The 20463-nt window shown below is 56.9% G+C and overlaps 3 protein-coding genes across 4 annotated transcripts; all 3 read left to right on the top strand.

Moving 5' to 3' along the window:
* The first annotated feature begins 1145 nt into the window (after nucleotides 1–1145).
* Nucleotides 1146–6426, top strand: PYCR1 (pyrroline-5-carboxylate reductase 1). The gene is made up of 7 exons (XM_032199452.1): nucleotides 1146–1297; nucleotides 1380–1450; nucleotides 1533–1712; nucleotides 2392–2613; nucleotides 3101–3193; nucleotides 3596–3759; nucleotides 3877–6426. The coding sequence occupies exons 1-7, from the start codon at nucleotides 1231–1233 to the stop codon at nucleotides 4034–4036; spliced, it is 957 nt and encodes a 318-aa protein (XP_032055343.1). The 5' UTR covers nucleotides 1146–1230; the 3' UTR covers nucleotides 4037–6426.
* A 766-nt stretch (nucleotides 6427–7192) lies between these two features.
* MAFG (MAF bZIP transcription factor G) lies at nucleotides 7193–12873 on the top strand. 2 transcript variants are annotated; one of them, XM_032199457.1, is made up of 3 exons: nucleotides 7193–7220; nucleotides 11611–11672; nucleotides 11756–12873. In XM_032199457.1, exons 2-3 carry the CDS (start codon nucleotides 11637–11639, stop codon nucleotides 12206–12208), a joined length of 489 nt encoding a protein of 162 aa, XP_032055348.1. In that variant the 5' UTR covers nucleotides 7193–7220; nucleotides 11611–11636; the 3' UTR covers nucleotides 12209–12873. The 2 variants fall into 2 exon arrangements, with proteins under 2 accessions (XP_032055348.1, XP_032055347.1); XM_032199456.1 differs by lacking the exon at nucleotides 7193–7220 and adding an exon at nucleotides 11402–11450.
* Nucleotides 12874–16416: 3543 nt separating this feature from the next.
* Nucleotides 16417–20407, top strand: SIRT7 (sirtuin 7). Its single transcript, XM_032199451.1, has 10 exons — nucleotides 16417–16512; nucleotides 16579–16716; nucleotides 17207–17311; nucleotides 17919–17989; nucleotides 18157–18229; nucleotides 18719–18817; nucleotides 19279–19515; nucleotides 19757–19837; nucleotides 20023–20129; nucleotides 20200–20407. The coding sequence occupies exons 1-10, from the start codon at nucleotides 16417–16419 to the stop codon at nucleotides 20405–20407; spliced, it is 1215 nt and encodes a 404-aa protein (XP_032055342.1).
* The last annotated feature ends 56 nt before the right edge of the window (nucleotides 20408–20463 follow it).

Below are 20463 nucleotides of genomic sequence, written 5' to 3'. Positions count from 1 at the left end.
TAGGAAAATCTTTTTATTCAGGAAATCTATAGGTAATCTGAAGAAAGTGAGAAAACCGCCACTCTAGAATCAAAGGCTGCGTGAGTCATTCCCCAGCAAAACAAGAACCTGTACGGGCAAGAAAAGGAAAAACCCGCAGGGCTGCTGCTCGGCGAGGCAGAACCAGTTCATCAGCTCGCTTCCTGGCCACCCACCGCCCAACCCAGGGCTAGCCAGGGAGAAGGAGGGCGAGAAGGGCAAAGGCGACGGGATAAAAGGGGCGTTAAAAAGCAAACGCGGGAGAGGAGAAAGAAAACAACAACAACAAAAAGCCCAGCAGCAGGCGGGGCTCGGGGGACTCCTTCCTCACACCTGCTGCGCCCATTACCCCGCGCCCCCGCCCGCAGGATTCCTGGGCCGCGCCACACGCCCAGCGAAACCGCTCCGCACGGCGAGATTCCAGCGCGGCCTCAGACAAAGGCGCGGAAGCATCCGAGGAATGTCTGGAATCGGCAGCTGGAAAAGGCCCCTTGGAGCCGGGCCCTCCCCGCCGGCCCCGGGCCCGCGGGAGGCCGCGGGCAGCCCCGGCCGCGCGGGCCCCGCTCTGCGGCTGGCGGCGGCCGCCCAGACCCGGGGGGGCGGAGCCGCCGAGGCCCCGGGGCCGCGCCGCGGGCACGCGCCGCGATCGCCCCGCTCCGGCGCCGCGGGTCGAGGCGCGGAGGCCCCGGGAGCCCCCCGGGAGCCGCCCCGGGTCTGGGCGAGCGCGGTGCCGGCCGGCCGAGGGCCCTCTCCGCGGGCGGCGCCGGGCCCCACGGCCCCCCGGTCCCTGCCCCGCCGCGGCCGCCCCGGCGCAGGGCGGCGCCCGAAGCTTCCAGAAGGCGGCGGGCGGCGGCCGCGGCTCGGGCGTGCCGAGAGCTCCGCCTCGCGGCGCGTGGCGAGCGGCCGCGGCTGGCCCCGCGCGGCCCCCGTCGGCGGCGAATGATGCAAGGCCCGGCGCGGGTTGCGCCAATCGCTGGCGGGGGCTCAGCCGGAGGCCCCGCCCCTCGCCCCTGAGAGGCGGAGGCGCGGCGCGGCCCCGCCCTGCAGCGCTCCCATTTGCTGCGCGCCGCCGCCCCGCCCCCCGCGCCGCGTCATCGCCCGCCCGCGCCGCGCGGGGCCACGTGGACGGCGGCGTGGCCGCAGGTGGGACCCGGCGCAGCCCGCCCCGCACGGACCCGACCCGCTCCGTTCTGTTCCGCTCCGCTCCGCACCATGAGCGTGGGGTTCATCGGGGCCGGGCAGCTCGCCTTCGCCTTGGCCAGGGGCTTCACGGCCGCAGGTGGGTGGCGGGGCGCGGGCGAGGCGGGCGGCGCGTCCCGTCCCGTCCGGTCCCGTCCCGGCTCACGCGGTGCCGTCCGCAGGGGTCCTGGCTGCGCACAAGATCACGGCGAGCTCCCCGGACACCGAGCTGCCCACCGTGAGCGGGCTGCGGGTGAGTGCGGGGGCGCGGCGGGGAGCCCGGCGGGCGAGCAGCCCCGGCCCACAGCCCTCCCGTTTGTCCCCGACCGCTGCAGAAAATGGGCGTGAACTTCACGGTGAGCAACAAGGACACGGTGAAGAGCAGCGACGTCCTCTTCCTGGCCGTGAAGCCCCCCATCATCCCCTTCATCCTGGACGAGGTGGGCCCCGACATCGAGGCCCGCCACATCGTGGTCTCCTGCGCTGCCGGCGTCACCATCAGCTCCATCGAGAAGGTGAGGGGAGCCGCGGGCAGGGCCCTCCTGGCGCCCAGCCACTGCTGGGCCCGCGTCCTTCGGCCCCGTGCTGCGACGGCCGCCCTGGGAGTCAAAGCTGGTAGGGCAGGATCATGCTGGAGACGGCCTCGAGCCTGTCCTGCTGTCGTCTTCCAGCAGCTGGTGCAAAGGGCTGGCACTGCTTGCGATTCCCGGTAGTACCGTGTTTATACTGCACCCTCCTGGTCGCTTTGGGCCCCCATTGCCTGCCCACATCAAAATAATCTGTAGTAGTTTTTGTGCCAGCTCTTTTATCGTGTGTAATGCTATCAGATCTTTTTTCTCTCAACAGAGGTGGGTCGTCTCCCCTGAATTTCTGCAGACTTTCTGCTAAGTGTCTGCAGGAGCTGTTTTGGAGACTTGTGAGTTGATGTGGGAGGTGTTCAGGATGTTGTTCCCAACAGTAGCTTTGCTCAGCTTTGTATTTGCTGGTGATACAAAAAACTTCCCTTTCAAGTTTTGCCTGCTTTGGCTAAAAACAGGGGATTTGGGATACAGGAGTCTGTCCGCTCCTCTGCTTGAATTGCTCTTGCCCCTTGGGAGCCCTTTCCTAGACAGCCTATTTGGTATGCCAGATATACACTGAAGTTTTTTCTTTCTCCTTCTTCTTTCTCTCTCTCCAATGATTTTCTGTCCTAAGAAACTCTCGGCCTTCTGCCCCACACCTAAAGTAATCAGGTGCATGACGAACACCCCTGTGATTGTCCGGGAAGGTGCTACAGTCTATGCCACTGGAACTCATGCGGACGTGGAGGATGGGAAGCTGTTGGAACAGCTGATGGCCAGTGTAGGCTTCTGCACGGAAGTGGAAGAGGACCTCATAGATGCTGTAACGGGGCTCAGTGGCAGCGGCCCTGCGTATGTATGTGCTGCTTCCTCAACTTGTAAAAATCTAGGGGAGAACGGTGGACTTTGCATGCAGTGAAAATCTGTGCAACTTCAGCATGTGGTTTCTTGTTTTTCTCATTACTCACGTTCGTGATGGGACATGTAATCCAGGTATCTGGTTTATAACCAGCATAGGTCAACAACAAAATTCCATTACCAGTTGGATGAGTCTGAAGTCCGTAGTCAGTGTGCAGTGTTCGCATGTCCACGTTGCAAAACCTGGGCCTCTTGTTAGTATGACCTAGAAGCTAAATTTTTCCCATTCCCCCCATAGCTCAGCTGTAACTAGTGGGAGGGAAGCCTGGCATGGCATCAGTACAGTAAAGGGTCTGACTTCTGTCAAGTCTTTGTAAGTGACAGGAGTCACAATGTGATCCTAGATCCCTGGATTCTGTCCTCCATAAGAATATTAGTCTTGGAATAGAGCGTTTCAGTCACTTTCTGATTGTTTCTTATCTCAGGCATTCACTGCCCTGGATGCTCTGGCAGATGGAGGTGTGAAAATGGGACTTCCCCGCAGGCTGGCTGTCCGGCTTGGAGCCCAGGCTTTACTGGTCAGTGTTTCTTCTCTGAAATGCACTTGAGTTTGTGCCCGCTCTGTGCAGAGAATTCTGCACATCATGGTTTAAAACGATCTCAGTCTGTACTGAATCTACTTTAAAATATGTTTGGTTTGAATGCACACACATTCTCAGTGAGGGGACATAAGAAGCATCTGCAGCAATCTTCTGGCACTGATGGTGGTGTGGGAGCCCAGGCCTAGGGGAACCATCACTCCTGTGCAGGCTTTTTCATCTCTGAAAAGTGTTTTGGCAGCATGCTAATAGTTCTCAGGCAGACAAGTTTTGCCTGCTGTGTGTGTTTAGGTGCTGCTCTGTGCAGCAGAGAACAGGAGTATTTGACAGTGGGTTTCCTCAGTCAGAGTTCTGGTAGCTGTCTTCCCTTCCTCACTACAGGGTGCTGCCAAAATGCTGTTAGAATCAGAACAGCACCCGGGTCAGCTGAAGGACAACGTCTGCTCCCCGGGGGGAGCCACCATCCATGCCCTGCACTTCCTAGAGAGTGGTGGCTTTCGCTCACTCCTGATCAATGCTGTGGAGGCTTCTTGCATCCGGACAAGGTGGGCAACACAAAGTCCTAAAGAGCCTGCAAACTTTCCCTCCCAAACCCTGCTTCTTCCTCTTGCTATGTCTCTCTCTCTCTCTTTTTCTCTCTCTCTCCCACTACCCCTCTGCAGGGAGCTGCAGCATTTGGCAGACCAAGAGAAGATCTCCCCAGCAGCCATAAAGAAGACTTTGTTGGATAAGGTGAAACTGGAGTCTCCTTCTCTGTCTTTGGCATCTGCCAGCAAAGTCAGTCTGTTTACCAATAAGAGCCCCAGCAGCAAGAAGAACTGAACAGACTGCCGTAGTCTGGCTTTGCTGAACATCAGTCTCCTCCATGCCCTTTCTGTCTTGTCTAAGGAAAATGCTTACTCTGAATGTTGGTGTCCTCCATACCTGGCTCTTGGCTTGCAGCAGCTGTGGGACAGTGCAGAGCTGTAGAAAAGGGTCTGTAACCTCTAGAGGAGTTTGTGCCAACTGTCCCTAGCATTGCTGTTCTCCAGTGGGCAGGTGTGATACCATCATCAGAGTTTATCAAGGGCATCATTTGACCAGAAGCCTTGAATGATTTCAGAACTCAGGCAGTGTTTGTGTCCCATGCAGAAATGGTTTCTAATAGTTTTTTTAAGAAGTCTCCAAATGCTCTTTGATCTCAAAGGTTTGAATCAGGCTTGGATCCCACTTAACCCATCTTGCATCTGCTGTCAGAGCTTGTGTCTTGTTGCTGTCTGTATTAGCTAAAGCAGGTACTGCCACAAAAATACAATTCTGTGTACTACATTAGAGGCTGGGCTCTAATGTACCTCTTACAAGGTACGAAAGTGCATCTTCTGCATTTCCCATCAGCCTTGACTTTGACAAAGTGATGGCATGAACCCCTGGGCCACGCTCCATTTCTTTCTTTGCTGTTTACCAATTTTTTCCCCACTCCATGTGGTTTGAGGAACTATGAACTGCTCTTGCTGTCCTTCCTTTGCTGCTAGCTTTGCTTGATGGATTAGGCAGGTAGAGGAGTAGTGAGTGCTCCCTATTCCCTCCCCTCTCTATGGCCAGGATCTGCTCTCACATACCCATATATGTGTTCTGATTCCACTGTGCTCCCTGATGCTCTGCTCTTTGCACTGCTTCTGAGGCAGCAGGGAGCAAAGCTGAAGGACACCCTCCTACAGAGAAAACTTTGTGTATGTTTCCCTAGGCTTGCGCAGGGTTTGGTACCCGGGTGCTGGGCTACCGGTTGATGTCAGGACTCTTCTCAGCACCTTTCTTTGCTTCAGGCTGTACCTCCTTCTCAGACTGCAGTGTTGATGCTTATTAACACTGCTTAAGCTTGTGCAATCCATCAGTGTTGCAATGAGCTGATTGTCCCTTCCAGACAGCACTTTTCCCAGTAGAGCTCCTGGGCTGGTGAATTCCAGCATAGAAGTCCTCAGGCTCACTTTATGTTGGCACAATTATGTCTTTTCTTTTACCATTGTTTCTTTGAAGGTGTCATGTTGCTAATGGCTAAAATGGGAAAATGCCTAGAAATGCGTTGGGGGGTGCCTCACGCATTTGCATTCCTACTTCTTTAGGATACAAGACCAAAGGGAAACACTGAGTCACGTGGCCTAGCTTGTGGCTCAGATGTTGTCCTATCTCACCTAACTCATCTTGCATGAGACCCAGGAGGAAAGTCAGTCCCTGCTTGACACAAAAGTGGTCAAGGTGGGACATGAGTGCCTCATACCTATCTGGCAATAAGGACTTGCTTGGTGAAATACATCCAGCTGACTATACTTTTGCAGAGGAGTAAGACTTGCTGTTCCAGTGTGAAGGATTTCCCAAGTCTAACTTAAATTCATGAGCAAAAAAAAAAAAAAACAGAAGTATGGGGTCTAGAAGCAGTGGTTTCTTCTGCTGGCCAAATTCCAGTATTTGTGAGGGAAGGAATCTGGCCAGCCTTGTGGCTGTAGAAAGCAGAGAGGGAAGCCTTACTCAGTCCTTCCTGGTGCTGGCACAGCCCTGAGCACCAGGCCAGGCATGAGCTGGTGGTGTGATGGGCTGGGGGCAGCTGGGGTCAACATAGCAGCTCTCTTCTCTGGACCCACAGGGAGAGGGATTTGTGGTTGTAGCCTCAAAGCACAAGGGACCAATGCTGATCAGACAGATGATGGATGACAGACAGTCACTTGGAAAGGTAGTTAGCCTTCAGGCACGGTTCTGGCATTCATCCCCGGTAACAGCCCTAAAGAGTTAGCATCTACTGCTTTATGTGGTTTCTTTATAGCTAACTTCCCTTCATGTTTTCCCTGCCTTTACTCTTCTCCCTGAGCCTGAGTCCTATCTCAAGCCATAAAACTGCACAAAATGTGTGTGCTGCCCTTGTCATTTTTACTGGGCTACAGGGGGAGCAGCAAACTGGATGGGACAGAATGGATTTGGGTGGATAAATGCGTTATGCCATGTTCTACCTTGAGGTACACTGAGGGAGGACTGGTACAAGGAAGACACTTAAGGTGGGCTGTCTCCGGAGGAATCCTGTGCATTTAGGTGATGCAGGAAATGCATTTACTGACCAGTGCAGAAGCTGTCAAAGGTGCTAGTGCTGATTGTTTCTAGTGTTAGGCTGGTAGCAGGGCATGATGCTGTAGGCATGATAGCTACTCCTCCTTGCTCTTTACATAATAAACTGTTTCTCTGACTGAGGTCTGTGGCTAGTGCCGGCTGTTGGGAGTGGGTACGGCTCCTGCCTCCGAGAGCAGCCACCAGGCCCTCGCTGTGCCGTGGCTCGGGCGGGTGTGGGTGTGGGGAGCGCCCGGCCTGCCGCCCTCACTGCTGCGGCGACACGGGCTGCTGGGGGGCCCCGCGCCACCGGTTTGTGTTCGAGAGGAAGGAAGGAAGGAAGGCGTCTGGCTGCAATCCCCACACCGAGGGCTTCGGGCGCTAACCCGTGTCCGCCCGCCCTGACCCGGCGGCTCAGCGGGGCTCTGCCGCTGCCCGCGCCGTTCGCTCGGAGCCGGGCGGGGGCTGCGGGTGCCCAGCGCGGGGCTCTCCGGGACGGGCGGCGCCGGGCCGGCTGCCCGGGCCCCGCTCCCGAGCTGCGCCCCCCGCCCGCCCCCTCCCCGTCAGGGCCGGGCCGGGGCCGCCGGTGGAGCCTCGCTGCCCCTCGGCGCTGCGGCTGGGGGGGGCTCGGCGCCGACCCGCGGCGCTACCGCGATCCGCCCGCGGGGTCCCGGTGCGGGGCGTTCCCCCTCCCCCCCCCCTTGAAGGCGCGGCCCCGGCCCGGCCCCGCCCCTCTCCCCGCCGCCTGGGCCGGCAGCGCGCGGCCCCCTTAAGGCGCGGGGCGGTTGCGCCGGGCGCTTCATGAATGGAGCCACGTGACCCAAACATCACGTGACGCGGCGGCGGACGGCGGCGGCGAGCGGCGTCCCGGTCCCGGTCCCTGCAGCGCGGCCTCTCCGCCCGGCCCGGCCCCGGCCCCCGCCGGCTCCGTCGCGAGGTGGGCGCGGGCGGCGCGGGCCGCGCGGCGGGCGGAGGAGGCGGCGGCGGCGGCCGCGGGAGGCGCGGCGCGGGCGCGGCCCCGGCACCGGGCGGGGCGGGGCGGCGGGGCCGGTCCCCGGGGGCGGGGCGGGGCGGGCGCCGCCGCCCGGGGCCGGGGGGGGCCGGGGGGCGCCGGCGCGGGCGGGGCCGGCGGGCGCCGCGCGGGGTCCCCGCCGCTGACTCATGGCGGGGGCTCGGCGGCCGCCCGGCGCCGCCCGTGTCGCGGCGCGGCCCTGCCCTGCCCGGTGCCCCCCGGCGGCCGGGCAACAGGTGCACGGCCCCCGCCGCCTCCCCCGCCCCTCCGCGTCCCGCGAGCGGGAGCGTTCCGGGGGACGGGGCCGTCGGGCGGCTCTTCCCGGCGGCTCCTCGGCTCCGCCGCTCCGGGACGAGGCGCCCGCGGGCCGGCCCCGGGATTCGTTCCCCCCCCACCCCCGCCGAGGCCCGCCCGGGACGCCCAGGAGGGAGCTCGCGGCCGCGGGGCTGAGGCCCCTGCCCGGTGCCGGGCCGCGGGCTCGCCGCCCCGGGCAGTCCCCGTGGTCCCGGCAGGCGCCGGGAGCGGCCCCGGGCTGGCCCCGAGCGGAGCGAACGCCCGCCGTCGGTAGCGGGAGGCGAGCCCGCCGCCGGGCTGCGGAGCAGGGCGGGAGCCCCGACCGGGGGGGGCTTCGCTCCACGCTGCTGTTCGCGGTGCGCGGGGTGGGTGCTGCAGCTCGTGGACGGGGCCGCCTCCAGGATGGGGCTGTTTGAACCGCGTGGGGGAAGGAGGGCGCTCCCGGGAGGCTGGACGGGCTCTCGGAGCGCTGGCTGTTGCCGTTATCTGTGAAAGCTCCGCTAAAGCCGGCTCCGTGGGCAGATTCCTCGAGCGAAGAATTGCTGGGGAAGTGCTCTGGGTTGGACGCGAGTTCACCGGGGACTCCCGAGGGAGAAGTGGGGACACACAGCAGAGGCGCTGTCCTGACGTCAGGTGTAATGGAGGAAACTGCCTGATCTGTTCGGATTCCTGGGAGGACCGCGCGAACTAATTTGCACAAAAAACAAACGAACAGAATGCGAAATCCACACTGGGGGAGAGCGTTCTCGTGCTGTGTGCCCAACAGCTGGCAGCAAAACCGCACGCTTCTGTGTGTGCTGCGCAGCGGAGGCTGCGGAGGAGCTCGGCCCCTTGCTTTGCCCCCACGTCCCTGCAGATGGGCCTCCCTCCCGGCGCCGTCCCGGCCAGCCTGCGCCTGACGTCACCGTGTTTACACTGGGCTCGTGGCACGGTTCCGCGATCAGGAATGTGGAGAATGGGGCCTGCGTTGAATCATGCGCGGTGCTGTCAGCTCTCTTGTGGTGCTTTCAAGCTGAGGAAAGAATTGGCTGCACTTGTGCTGAGTTCAGGCCTTTAGAGCTCTCGGGAAATGTGTTGAGGCTGCATTTTCTTCACTGCAGTCATCACATTTGGCTCTTTTCAGTGCGATCTTTCTTTGGGAAGCTATCAAATGCTGAGAAATCAGCAGTCTGGAGAGTTGAACCAAGTTTGGTCTGTCTCAGCGCCAGCTCTCGGTGTGTCCTATGGGCCAGCCGCCAGATAGCCCCATCTCCAGTCCTTTAAACGTGACCAGAAGACAGCCACCAGCTAGTTCCCAGGCCGTTCTTCCCATTCTGTTTGGCAGGCTTGTGTGTGGCTGCATCTCCATTTTGGTCTTTCTGGAAAGGGGGCTGTGGGATAAAGGGGAGGTGAAATCGCCAGGTGCTTTCAGGCATGGCCTTGTTACAGAGTGGAGGCTGCTCTGAGAACAAGGCCTGACCAAGTTCTGTTCCTCTGGGTAAAAATACTCAATTCAAGAAAGTTAATTCCCTGTTGCAAGGGGGCTGGAACCAGTCTCTTCTTTTGTCTGATTTCTGATAGCTCTCTTGACCCCATCTCAGCTTTTGGGGCTGTCACAGTCTGCGGGGTAACCCCAGCTGTTGTCTCTCAGCTACAGACCCTTTTGGTTCGCATCTGCACTGACTTTCCTCACAGCAGCTCTCAGGTCTGAAAGTGGTTTGGCTGTGGGTTTGGGAGGTTGCAGTGAGGTTTGTTAAAATTACTCCTCTTGGCAGCCTTGAAAAAGTCACTTCATCACCTTTAGCTATATGATGTAGGTAGAAGTTCTAGTGCTTGATAGACCTCTGAATTCTCCCAGTAAAGGGTTTTGCTGAGCAAATTTGGCTGTAAACTTGAACATCCGATTTCCTCCCACAGGTTAGTCCATTCTTTAGCATTTCCAGTTGTGGGTTTATATAGATTTAATGGAAATCGTAATGCAAAGGATGGAGTAAGTCATTGACTTTGTAGGGTCTAGACTGTGTGAGCACCTCTCCTGTTTCTGCAGCCTGCCCCAAGAAGCTCTCTTCCCTGTGCCCTGCCTGGTGCAGCACGGTTGTTGCCTTGTTTGTTTTTTCAGCTCTGCTGTAATGAAGGAAGTCTGAGCATTTGCCAGACAGCTGAGAATTGTTTAGCACTGCAAGGCAAACAAATTTCTGCAGCACCATTGACTGTAGCTGCCCTTGGTGTCCCTTGTGCTCACCAGAGAGCAGTGCAGAGAGGTGCTGAAGTGGTTATATTTTTAGCCTCTCCAGTGATTCCCTTCCTTCTGCTCCTTTCCCCGGTGGGCATTTTGTTTGCTGGGGGGAACAGAGGGGAAAAAAATAGAATGGTATGGGAAAGTGAAGAACTGATCTTCACAAGGCAATATCTTGTGTGTGATCCATCCTCTGTTTGCCTGCTTTGGTGCAGCTACCTGCTTTGGCTGGCAAAGTGACCCTTTTACACTAGCACTGTCAGGTTGTAGCGGACATCTCATTGCAAGGAACATTGTCCTCTGGGTATAAATAGCCTGCCTCCTGGCAGGCTCGAGTCTTCGGGAACATCTGAATTTTACTTCTCTGCTAGGTGTCCTAGAGAATGCTGAACCCGCTCACCTCTAACAGGCAGTAGATGCACTGTGGGGAGCCTGAGCCACAGCTGCTAGAAGAGCACAAGTTCATATTTGCTGACTTGTACGCCTTGGCTTGTTCTTGGCAATAACTCTAGCCTTTAAATCGAGCAACCAAAATAGTAGCAAACTAAATTGCCGTTGACTGGGACTGAAGGTACAAAGGTGCTTGTGGATTGCACTTGTACAAGAATGCTTGCCTTGCTTAAGGACGCCCTCAGCTCCAGATTGTTTGAGACATGATTGTCGAGTGATATCTGGGGGTTCAATTCATTGGGTGGTGCAGTAGCATTCTGAACTAAAGCCTGAGAGGAGGAGGTATGTGGGGACAGAAACAGGAGCTCCGATATGATTCAGTATAAAAACAAGCTTGTGAGTTGCTCATACCCGTTCTGAAATCCCACCTTCCCTGGCAGTGAAGGAGTCTGCTCTCCTCTGGTTTTGGTCTCCCTTAATCGTTGTTCTATTGTGAGTGTATCGTGGCTCTGAAGATAAGGGAGGGAGACGGTGGTGCTGTCCTGACCTTGCCTCAGACTGATAGGGACTTCCTTATAGAAAAGACCTGCAGCTGGGGGTCAGCTTTGGGTGACTGGGAGAGGTGGGGGCTGCTGAGGTGTCAGCACAACCTTGTGATGGCATCCCAGTGTGCCCACATGCTTGCTTGTGCGGCAGTGTCAGGTTGCAGGTCTTTGACTTCAATCTACATGCGGTGGCTTTGCTGGGAAGCAGAGAAAGGTTGGAGAGGAGCGACCGCAGTAATGGTGTTCTGTGCCCGGGGAGGTGCGTTGTGGAGGCGAAGGCTTCCCCTCTGCTTGCTACCAGGGCCACCTGCTCATGAACCGCGCTGGTTTGTGTCCTTGGGATCGCCAGGAGTCTGGTAGGACTCTTGTCCCGAGGAGTTTCTGGTTGTGCTCGGGCAGCAGCTGGGGAGGGCGTGCTGCACGGCCAGGCGCCTCGCCGTGCCTGGGGGCTGCGATGTTGAGGCTGGGAGCAAGAGGCGCAGGCTGCCAGCGTGCTGAGTCAGCGTGACTGGCCCGGAGCAGGCGTGCTCTGGACGCAGCCTGCTGCCTGCCAGGCTATTTTTAAAGATGTGGCTTCCGTGTATTCTGGCTCCTCCTAGTTTGTTTTAATTTTCCCCCACCCCAAACAAAAAACAGCATTGCTGCAAGTCTCCATGGGCGTAGGGGTGTAGAAGGGCAGCAGTTTCTGCTCGGGGACAGAACCTGTCGCTTGTGAGTCCAGTGCAGTTGGGGGCTTGTTGAGCGTTGTCTGGGGAGGCGAGTGGGATGTGCACCAGCACGGGGCGTTGCTGCTGGACTCCGCTCCAGAAGCAGAGTGCTGCAGGCTCTGCTTCATCTTGTGGGGCTAACCTGACCTCCCCTTCCCTTCCAGAACCCGACTGACAAGGCTGTCGTGTTATGACGACCCCCAACAAAGGAAACAAGGCCTTGAAGGTAAAGCAGCAGGGGGAGGGAAGCGGGGGCGGGTGTGGGTACCTGCTCTAGGCTTCGTGAATGCATGCGGCCTTCTCTTCCAGGTGAAGCGGGAGCCAGGCGAGAATGGGACCAGCTTGACAGATGAGGAGCTGGTGACCATGTCTGTGCGGGAGCTGAACCAGCATCTACGGGGCCTGTCAAAGGAGGAGATCATCCAGCTGAAGCAGCGTCGCCGCACGCTGAAGAACCGAGGCTACGCAGCCAGCTGTAGGGTCAAGCGTGTTACCCAGAAGGAGGAACTGGAGAAGCAGAAGGCAGAGCTGCAGCAGGAGGTGGAGAAGCTGGCCTCTGAGAACGCCAGCATGAAAATGGAACTCGATGCTCTCCGCTCCAAATACGAGGCACTCCAGAACTTCGCCAGAACCGTGGCCCGGAGCCCTGTCACCCCTGTGCGGGGGCCTCTCGCCTCCAGCATGGGGCCCCTCGTCCCTGGCAAGGTTGCTACTACTAGTGTCATCACAATAGTGAAATCCAAAACGGACGCCCGGTCTTAGTGAAGCGAGTGTTGCCTGAGCTTGTCTGTGCAGGGCAATTAGGCACAAAACCAGCCTGGAATCCCCAAAGCACAAACCCTCCCCACACGGGTCCGGTTTCCTTCTTCTTGGCCCAGGACTGGCCTGCTGATCGCTCTGGTTTTATTTTGTATGAGCAGTGGTGATGCATCCCGTGTCCTGTGCAGACAGAGCCTCCCACCCAGCAGTCTGTAGCCCTCAGCTGCCCTTGGGACAGACTGTGAGATCTTGGTGTTCTGGCCAAAGGAAGTCTGCGCAGCGTGGCCGACGGCGCGGCAAGTGGGCTTTTGGTGGCTTGGGGGAGGCCTGGAGGGAGGCTTTCTTCCTGGGGGTTGGGAACCCTAGTTTTCAGTCACTTCCAAAGGCTTTATTTCATTACTCTTCCAGGTGGTGTATCGCGGTGCCTGACTGCCAGGTGCCTGAGCCTGCTGCTTTTGTCTCATCTGGTACCAGTAGTCGCAGTTGGGGTGTTCTGTGTAATAATAGATTTGGTATTTGTTTCTAGGTGTGCCTCTGTGCCCGAGCGGTGGGTTTCCTTCAAACTTCTGTTGCGTTAGCAATGCGGACTAGTGGTGGTGGAAGGGAAGATGCTGCCGTGCCCTGCTGCCTCTGCTCCAGCAAAGGGGAGGGAGCCAGGACAGGGCCCACAGAGGGGGCCCAGCACCTGGGGGAGAGGGAGGGAGGGAGGGAGGGAAGGTACCATATTGACTGCAGGCCGGTTTTGTGCCTAATGCGTTGCACTGAACAAGACCAAAATCACTAGTTGTCCCCGTGTTTTGAGGGTATCAAGTGTCTCTAGTGTGATGGTTTACACAACCAGTTTATGTGGTTAAATAGCCCTTTATTTAAAGAGAGAAACATCATTTTAAGAGTTATTAAATTATCTAAGTTTAAAATGAAAATCAGACAGAAGAGAAGAGCGTATTTATAGTCAGCTTTTTTTATCCGAGAGGGTGAGAATATTTGGCCATATAAATGGGGAAATATTCTCGGAGACTTTGCTAGTTAAAAGTTAATAAATAAATAATTTTAAATTTTCTCATGAACCTCCCGCAAACTGATTGTGGCTCTGAGGTTAGTTTTTATAAAGAGTTATCAGACTTTATTTATAAAACTTAGAAAAAGACAAAAAAAGAGGCAAGTCCTGTTTGATATCTTTTTGCAATTGTACCAAAAGTGACTTATTCTCGATCTTGCTGGCTTCCGTTGTGTCCCCTTGTGTTGCGCTCTCTGTGCTCTCTGAGCTCGTGCGTGGCGCTGTGGTGTGGTGGTGCCAGTGGCTGCCTTTGCCATGTGGTGTCGTTTTCATGCTTCCATTGTTTGCCCTGAGCTTAAGCGAGAGATTGACTTGGAGTCTCTCCGAATTCTCCAGGAGGATTCTGGCACACAGGCAAAGTTGCTGCTTTTCTTAAAGGCAAAAAGGAGCAGCTGGTGCAATGAAGTAGTGATGCCTGCCCAGAGAACGCTGTTCTGCAGAGGTGCTTTGCAGGACGAGGTCTGCTTCTCTCTCTGGGTGTTGTAGCAGTTGCTTCTGCACAGACAGCTCAGGCCTCTCGCTACCCAGCCGATGCTGGGTACCCAAGTTACCTGAACGGTGGAAATGTTGCCAGAGGAGCTGCTCTCTCCTTCCTCCAGCAACGCTGGTGGAGAAGTAACACATGGGAGAACTAAGGAGAGGAGGAGACTGATGGGATTGAACTCTGGAACTGGATTTGGGTCCTGTGGTCAGAGCTTGTGTTGCTCTTGTGGCTCCTCTGACAAGAGGCAAGTCTGCCAGCCATTTGGGGCAGCGTAGGACCTGCACCAGTCCTGGAGCTGCAGCCTCTTGTGCTGAGTGTCTGCATATTACTGAAAAGTAAGCTGTGATGTGGTTGCTTTCTTTCCTGGTTCAGCTTCTGGCTGTGGGTGTTGGTAAGGTGCTTAGACTTACAGTTGCGTGACACAGCTGAGAAACTATTTGTGGTCAGGCTCCGTTTCCACAAACACTTTAACAACCCCTTCCTCCCTCGCCTCCCTGAAAGACTTGAGCTGATTACTGAGTTGTTTTAGAGAAGCAGGACATGGAGCTGAAGTCCATGTGATGATCTCTTGGTTGCTGAAAGTCTCTTGAGCACAGGGGACAGGCAAGGATGGGACAAGTGAAGCTGTAGTCTTGTGGGGAAGTGCAGTTCGCTACACCAGGAGTTTTTTGGTGATGTGTTTCTCACGTAGCTGAACTAGTACTGCTCTTCTCTGGGCTGAGAAGCAGGTAAAGCTGATGAAAACTACAGTGGCAGGAGAGGAGCCAGTGGTTGGTGGGGATTTCCTGCTGGAGGGGGAACATCAGCTTTGCACTGGTTGTGAATTTAGAGAGAAGTTGTTTGGGGTGCTTTTCCCAGTGAACTTTGTGGGTGAGAACGTTGCCTTCAGGCTTCACCCTCCCAGCCCTTGGGCTTTCTCTTCTCTGAGTTGAGGTGCCTGGGACGCTGCTTCCCTGCTGTTTGCTGGATGGGCTGCTTGCTGTGCAGCACTTAGCACAGATCTCTGGGCTCCAGCCTTTGTCTTCCACCTGGTGGATGGTGACAGGAGGGAGGGGATGCTCCACAACAGAAGAGTCCTCCAGTTTGGCTCAGGGTGTAAATCTCAACCATGTCCCTACCGGAGCCAGTCTGAGATCTAACCTGGCAAGAGAGCTGTTCTAAACCCAGCTGGAGGCCTGATCCCCGTGGGGTGAGCAGACGAGGTTTTGTGTATGGGACTGGGTAAGAGCTGAGCTCCAGGTGCTGCAGACTGTTGTGAGGAGGGTCCCATCAACAGAGTGGGCGATGGCAGACAGTCCCACAGCCCTGGTGAATTTGCTCTCATTGTACTCTGCGAACACCCTGGTCCTTCCCTGCCTGCTGGATGGCAGCTGTTGTTGCCAGTAAGAGCTTGCGCTGCTCTGGAGTGAGGCTGTGAGTCAGGAGGACAAAGAGAGCAGGCATCAGCACTGACTTGACCGGCCATTAATGCTGTCACTTCTCCTCCCCTGTGCTGTATTTGCTAGCTTGTGGTCCCAGTTTGCTTTGAGTGGCTCAATGCATTTGGTGAGGACACTGCTTGAGGGGGAGCATGCGCGAAGCTACTGCTGGAGTGTGCCTGCGTGGTAAACCAGCTCTGTTGGTGTGGGGATCCTTTCCACGCAGGTTCGGGCTCTGGCTGCAGGCGAGATGGTTCCCTGCTTGTGAAGTGCTCTGTCCGGCTCCATCCTGGGGACGTTGGAGGGGATGTGGTCCCCTCGTGAGTGCTGCTTCCCCATGCTAGCGTGGTGTTTTTGGTTTTGTTCTCAGTGAAGTATTGGAATCCAAGTAATGTATTTCTGCAGCGTCCAAGGAATCTCGCGTCATGCTCAAGGGGACCACGTCCCCTGCCACCTGGCATCCTGTGCCTGTGTGAGACAGCCCCTGCCCCAAGCCCATCACTCCGATCTCTCTCTCTTTTCTCTCTCTCTCTCTCTCCCCTCTATTTCTCTCGTATATAGCGTTCTGGAGTGTGACAGTTCTTGTTCCTAAGGTGCTCGTCCGTTCGGTTTCCTGCTGTGGAGGGTGTTGTGTTTCCTTTCTCCTTCCCCCGGTGCCCTTTTGATGCAGTGGTTGGGGGGGGGGGCTCCGGCCCCGCCTGCCCGCGGAGCAGCCCCGTGAGGTGTCCCCGGCGCGGGGTTTGTGTATCTTGTGGTGAATTGTGTAAAGTTCCTCTCGCGTTACGCAGCGCCGCCGGGCACCGAGCGGGGCCCGGCCCTGCCCGGCTCCCCGGCCCCGGCCCCAAGGCGAGGGCGAGGCCGGGGCCGCGGCCGCTGCGCCCGGGGGCTCGGGGGGTCCGGTCCCGGCGGCGGGGCGGGGGGCGGCCGGGCCGGGGGCCGCGCTGGGCGGGCGGGCGGCGGTATTTATTGCTAAGTTATTGCCCCGCGCGGCGCCGGGCGTTATTTATTGCTGTACATAGTGTTGGTGCCGGCGCGGCCGCCGTTGTTTTGTACATGACAATAAAATGCTTTCAAACACCGCGGCCTGCCGCTTCCTTCGGCCGCACTCCGCCGGCCGCGCGGGGGCGCTGCGGGGCGGGGAGGGGCGGGGCGGGGGGGTGGGGGGCGGCCGCTCCGATCGGGCGGCGGAAGCGGCGCCGCGCGGCGGGCGCCGGGGGCGGAAGCGGGGCGCTGGCGGGGCGCTTCCGGGCCGATGGCGGCGGGCGGCAGCCTGAGCCGCTCGGAGCGGAAGGCGGCGGCGCGCGCCGAGCTCCTGCAGCAGGAGGAGCAGCGGGACCGGCGCAGACAGGTAGGGCAGCGCGGCCCCCGCCCGCCGGCCGGCCGGGCCGCCGTGACGCGCTGCGTGTGCCGCCAGGTGTCCCGCATCTGGAGGAAGCCGCCGGCGGAGCGGAGCCCCGAGGAGTGCCAGGTGCTGAGCGAGAGCGACGACATCGTCCGGGAGCTGGAGCGGCGCCGCAAGCGGCGCGAGCGGCTGCGCCGGCGGCAGGAGGAGGTGGGCGGCGGGGCCGGGCCGGGATGGCGGGCGGGCGGGCGGGGACGGCGCCGGGGAGGGGGCCCGGTGCTCCGGGGGGGCCCGGAGCTGTGCCGGCCCCGGCTGCAAGCCGCCGTGCCGCCTTACTCGGAGCGCGCCAGGCCCCTGAGGCGGTGGCGGTGCTCGGCCGTCTCCCGGCTCCAGACGTTCAAAAGCTGCAGAATTTCCACGTTTGCCAAAATGTGTGCGGATCTCATCGGGTGTGCCTCCTGGGAGGGTGGGTCTTCGTGTGCCACCACCCAGGAAACTTCTTTCCTCAGTCTTTAATATGTAATGCGGCCAGCAAACGCCCACTTTCTTTTATTTCGGAACTGCCTCTGGTCGTATTTGTGCGTCACTTCTTTCGGCTAGGCTAGACCCATATCAAAATTTCCAGGGAGACAGCAATTCCTTCAGGGTCAGTGACGTGCTCTATCTCGGGAACGTGGAATTGCTCAGCTTTATTTCCTAGGTTTGTGATGAACCAGAGGAGTTGAAGAGAAAGGTCACTGAGCTGGCTGCTGCTGTTCGGAATGCCAAGCACCTTGTCATCTACACGGGAGCAGGGATCAGTACGGTAGGATTCTTTGGGGGTGAGTGGCTGGAGCTTTGGGAGCTCCTTCAGGAGTATTGCAATGTTTGGAGACTTTTTTTTTTTTTTTTTTTTATGGAATCCAAATGATGACGTGATGTCTAGGATGCTGTATTAATATTGTTGAACTGCAGAGTTCAGGGTGTATGAACACTAATGTCATAAATATGTGCTAACAATCACTGTGTACAAGTTATCAGGAATCAGATTAGTGAAAATAACGAAAAGGTTCAAAAATAGGGTTCTGTCTGGGGAAATGTGAAGTAACAAGTGGAGGAAAAAAAAAAAAAAAAGAGTTCTGGAGGGATTCCATAATGGAGAAAATAAATACTGGGGGTGAAAATGAGAACTGCAAGGTAGGAGAAGAGATGCTGGAGAAAAGAAATGTAAAAATATGGGAAAAAAAAAAAAAAAAAGGTTGCTAGAATTAGGGAGCCGCTAGAAAACTTGGACTGAATAAAAATGCAGTGGTGAATGCGTCTCATCCTGGGTGAGAGCAGGCTGATGCGTTTGTGGACAAGAAGCATGAGCTTTCCCATCAAGCCTTGTACATGACTCAGGGTGTCATGCTTCGTCTCTCCCCATAATGCAGGCAGCTTCGATCCCAGACTACAGAGGCCCTAATGGCATATGGACGTTGCTGCAGAAGGGCAGGAGCATCAGGTAAGGAGGTGACTACTGAACTTCTCTTCCTTCCTCTTTTCTGGAACGACAGTTCTGCAGCCACTCAGGAGACTAATTCTGAGCTGACAATGACAAGCAGAAAGCTGATACTGAAAGAGAAATTAATGTCAATTTCTGCTTTTTTTTTTTTTTTTTTTTCTTGTCAGGGCTACAGATCTGAGTGAGGCTGAGCCCACGCTCACCCATATGAGCATTGCTTCCCTACACAAGCATAACTTGGTAAGACTTTTTTTCCCCATGTCTTACTTGAGCTGCACTGCCAAAGTAAGATAAATGAAACCCAAAAGGAATAATTTTTTTTTTCATGAGATTGTATAACCAGTGCCCTTACTGAGGTGACTACATCCATGTAGGAACAACTGTCTTGTGTTCCTGTACAGCTGAGTCTTCATCAGGCCAGCTCCAGATGGTAGCTCAGGCATGTTTTTTCCCTTGTGCCTTTTCTTCAATAGCTTGTGTTTGCCTCCTTGTGAGGCTGGCCTGAGGACGTGTCCACAAAGTAAGCCAGACCTAGTAGAGCTTTGTTTAGCAGGAGGAATCTTTTCATTTAGCTTTCATAGAGGTCTGTTCTCCGTGCTTTTCTTTTGTTAGCTCAGTATACCAGAGCAGATCTATTTAGTGCATATTAGGACATACGTGTTACCTGCATTTCATTAATACTTTGGGTGCTTTCTGTTTGTGTTAGCTCAGTGTTTTATTCTCTTCAAGGTGCAGCATGTGGTGTCTCAAAACTGTGATGGGCTGCACCTGCGGAGTGGGTTACCCCGAACAGCCATATCTGAGCTTCATGGAAACATGTACATAGAGGTAGGTAGCCAGAACGGGATGAAAATACTGTCAGGTGGCCTCACAAGAAGGTAATGTGAACTATTTATCTCTCCCTGGAGGGGAAGAATTAGTCCATGGGCTAGTCTCAGCTTAGTTCATATCTTTGGGTCATCATTTTTTTTTGGATGAACTACTTAGCAAGCCACAACACTTTTTATCTGTATTTGCTAGAGCCTTCTGTGTCTGACTGTTCTTCTTCAGGCCTTCCCTTAAATCCCTTCTATCACATAGCCAGTGTGTACTCCATAGCGCCACTTGCTAGTCGAGCTCTTCTGACTGTTTTCAAGTTAGCATCTGATCCCAGATGATTCGTTCTACTGCTTCCAATTTTGTTGTCCCCAAAAGGTGCTGCTCTTAGAGAAGTGTCTGGTTCCTGGGCTTTAATGGGCTATAGAGGCTAATGATGCAACTGTTCTTCTATTTATTTCTTCCTGTACCAGGTCTGCACTTCCTGTACACCTAACAGAGAGTATGTGCGAGTATTTGATGTGACAGAACGCACAGCCCTGCACAGGCATCACACTGGCAGGATGTGCCACAAGTGTGGGTCACAGTTGAGAGATACAATCGTCCACTTTGGGGAGAAGGGGACGTTGACACAGCCCCTGAACTGGGAAGCAGCAACAGAAGCTGCAAGCAAAGCAGATGTGATTCTTTGTCTGGGTTCCAGCTTAAAGGTAACTTTAGAGACTCGGTGAAGATTGTTAGCAGCATTCCCTCTTGGTGATACACCTTGGTGCTGAGCAGTCTCCTCCCAAACAGACAACTGTAAACTCTGGTGTCAGGATTCGCCCACCATCTGTGATAGTCTCTCTTCCTCCCTCTTTCCCTTCCTGGTAATACAATCCTTTTCCTCTCGCTGATACCGTTCAGTTACACGTGCCTTTGGCTGTGCTGATAATCTCTGTTTTCTGGCAGGTTTTGAAAAAATACCCACGTCTTTGGTGCATGAGCAAGCCACCAACTCGTCGTCCGAAGCTATATATTGTGAACCTACAGGTGAGAGCCTTTCTGGCCCTGGGTTTGCAGGTTTGGGGGAAGCCTCGTGTAGGGCGTGGTGACGCGCCTGTCGGTGCAGAGCATGCCGGCAGGGTGCGAGGCTTGGTGCCCCGACCCGCCCCGTGGGGCAGCCGGGCTGTGCAGTGGGTAGGCGCGCGGCAGCAGGCCCGCTGTTGCTCCTGCAGTGGACGCCGAAGGACGACCTGGCCGCCCTGAAGCTGCACGGCCGCTGCGACGAGGTGATGCGGCTGCTGATGGAGGAGCTCGGGCTGGACATCCCCAGCTACGACCGGTGAGCGAGGGGGGCCCGCCAGGGCCGTGCCCCGGGCGGCGGCCGGCCCCTCACCTCCGTGTCTCCGCAGGGCGCGGGACCCCATCTTCGCGCTGGCCGAGCCGCTGCGCCCCGGCGAGGAGGGCACGCACTCCCGGAAGCCGGTGGCCCCGCCGCCGGGCGCGGAGCCGCCGCAGGAGCCGCGGGAGGAGCCGCCGCAGGAGCCGCCGCCCGCCCGGCCCGGGGGCTGGCTGGGCCGCGGCTGCGCCAAGGGCGCCCGGCGGAGGAAGAGCAACTGAGGGCGGGGGGGGGGGGGGGGGGGGGGGGGGCCGCGGGGGGGGGGGCTCGGGGCCGG

The sequence above is a fragment of the Aythya fuligula genome, chromosome 18, assembly GCF_009819795.1.
Source record: "Aythya fuligula isolate bAytFul2 chromosome 18, bAytFul2.pri, whole genome shotgun sequence".
Classification (NCBI taxonomy): Eukaryota; Metazoa; Chordata; class Aves; order Anseriformes; family Anatidae; genus Aythya; species Aythya fuligula.
The sequence above is the reverse complement of the archived record's forward strand: the minus strand, read 5'-3'. Positions and strand labels throughout refer to the sequence as shown.

Coding starts and splice junctions, on each gene's coding strand:
- PYCR1 (XM_032199452.1), top strand. CDS start 1,231: ATGAGCGTGGGGTTCATCGGGGCCGGGCAGCTCGCCTTCGCCTTGGCC. Junction 3,194..3,595: donor TTGGAGCCCAGGCTTTACTG/GTCAGTGTTTCT, acceptor TCCTCACTACAG/GGTGCTGCCAAAATGCTGTT. Junction 3,760..3,876: donor GCTTCTTGCATCCGGACAAG/GTGGGCAACACA, acceptor ACCCCTCTGCAG/GGAGCTGCAGCATTTGGCAG.
- MAFG (XM_032199457.1), top strand. CDS start 11,637: ATGACGACCCCCAACAAAGGAAACAAGGCCTTGAAG. Junction 11,673..11,755: donor AAGGAAACAAGGCCTTGAAG/GTAAAGCAGCAG, acceptor CTTCTCTTCCAG/GTGAAGCGGGAGCCAGGCGA.
- SIRT7 (XM_032199451.1), top strand. CDS start 16,417: ATGGCGGCGGGCGGCAGCCTGAGCCGCTCGGAGCGGAAGGCGGCGGCG. Junction 19,516..19,756: donor GTCTGGGTTCCAGCTTAAAG/GTAACTTTAGAG, acceptor GTTTTCTGGCAG/GTTTTGAAAAAATACCCACG. Junction 20,130..20,199: donor GACATCCCCAGCTACGACCG/GTGAGCGAGGGG, acceptor GTGTCTCCGCAG/GGCGCGGGACCCCATCTTCG.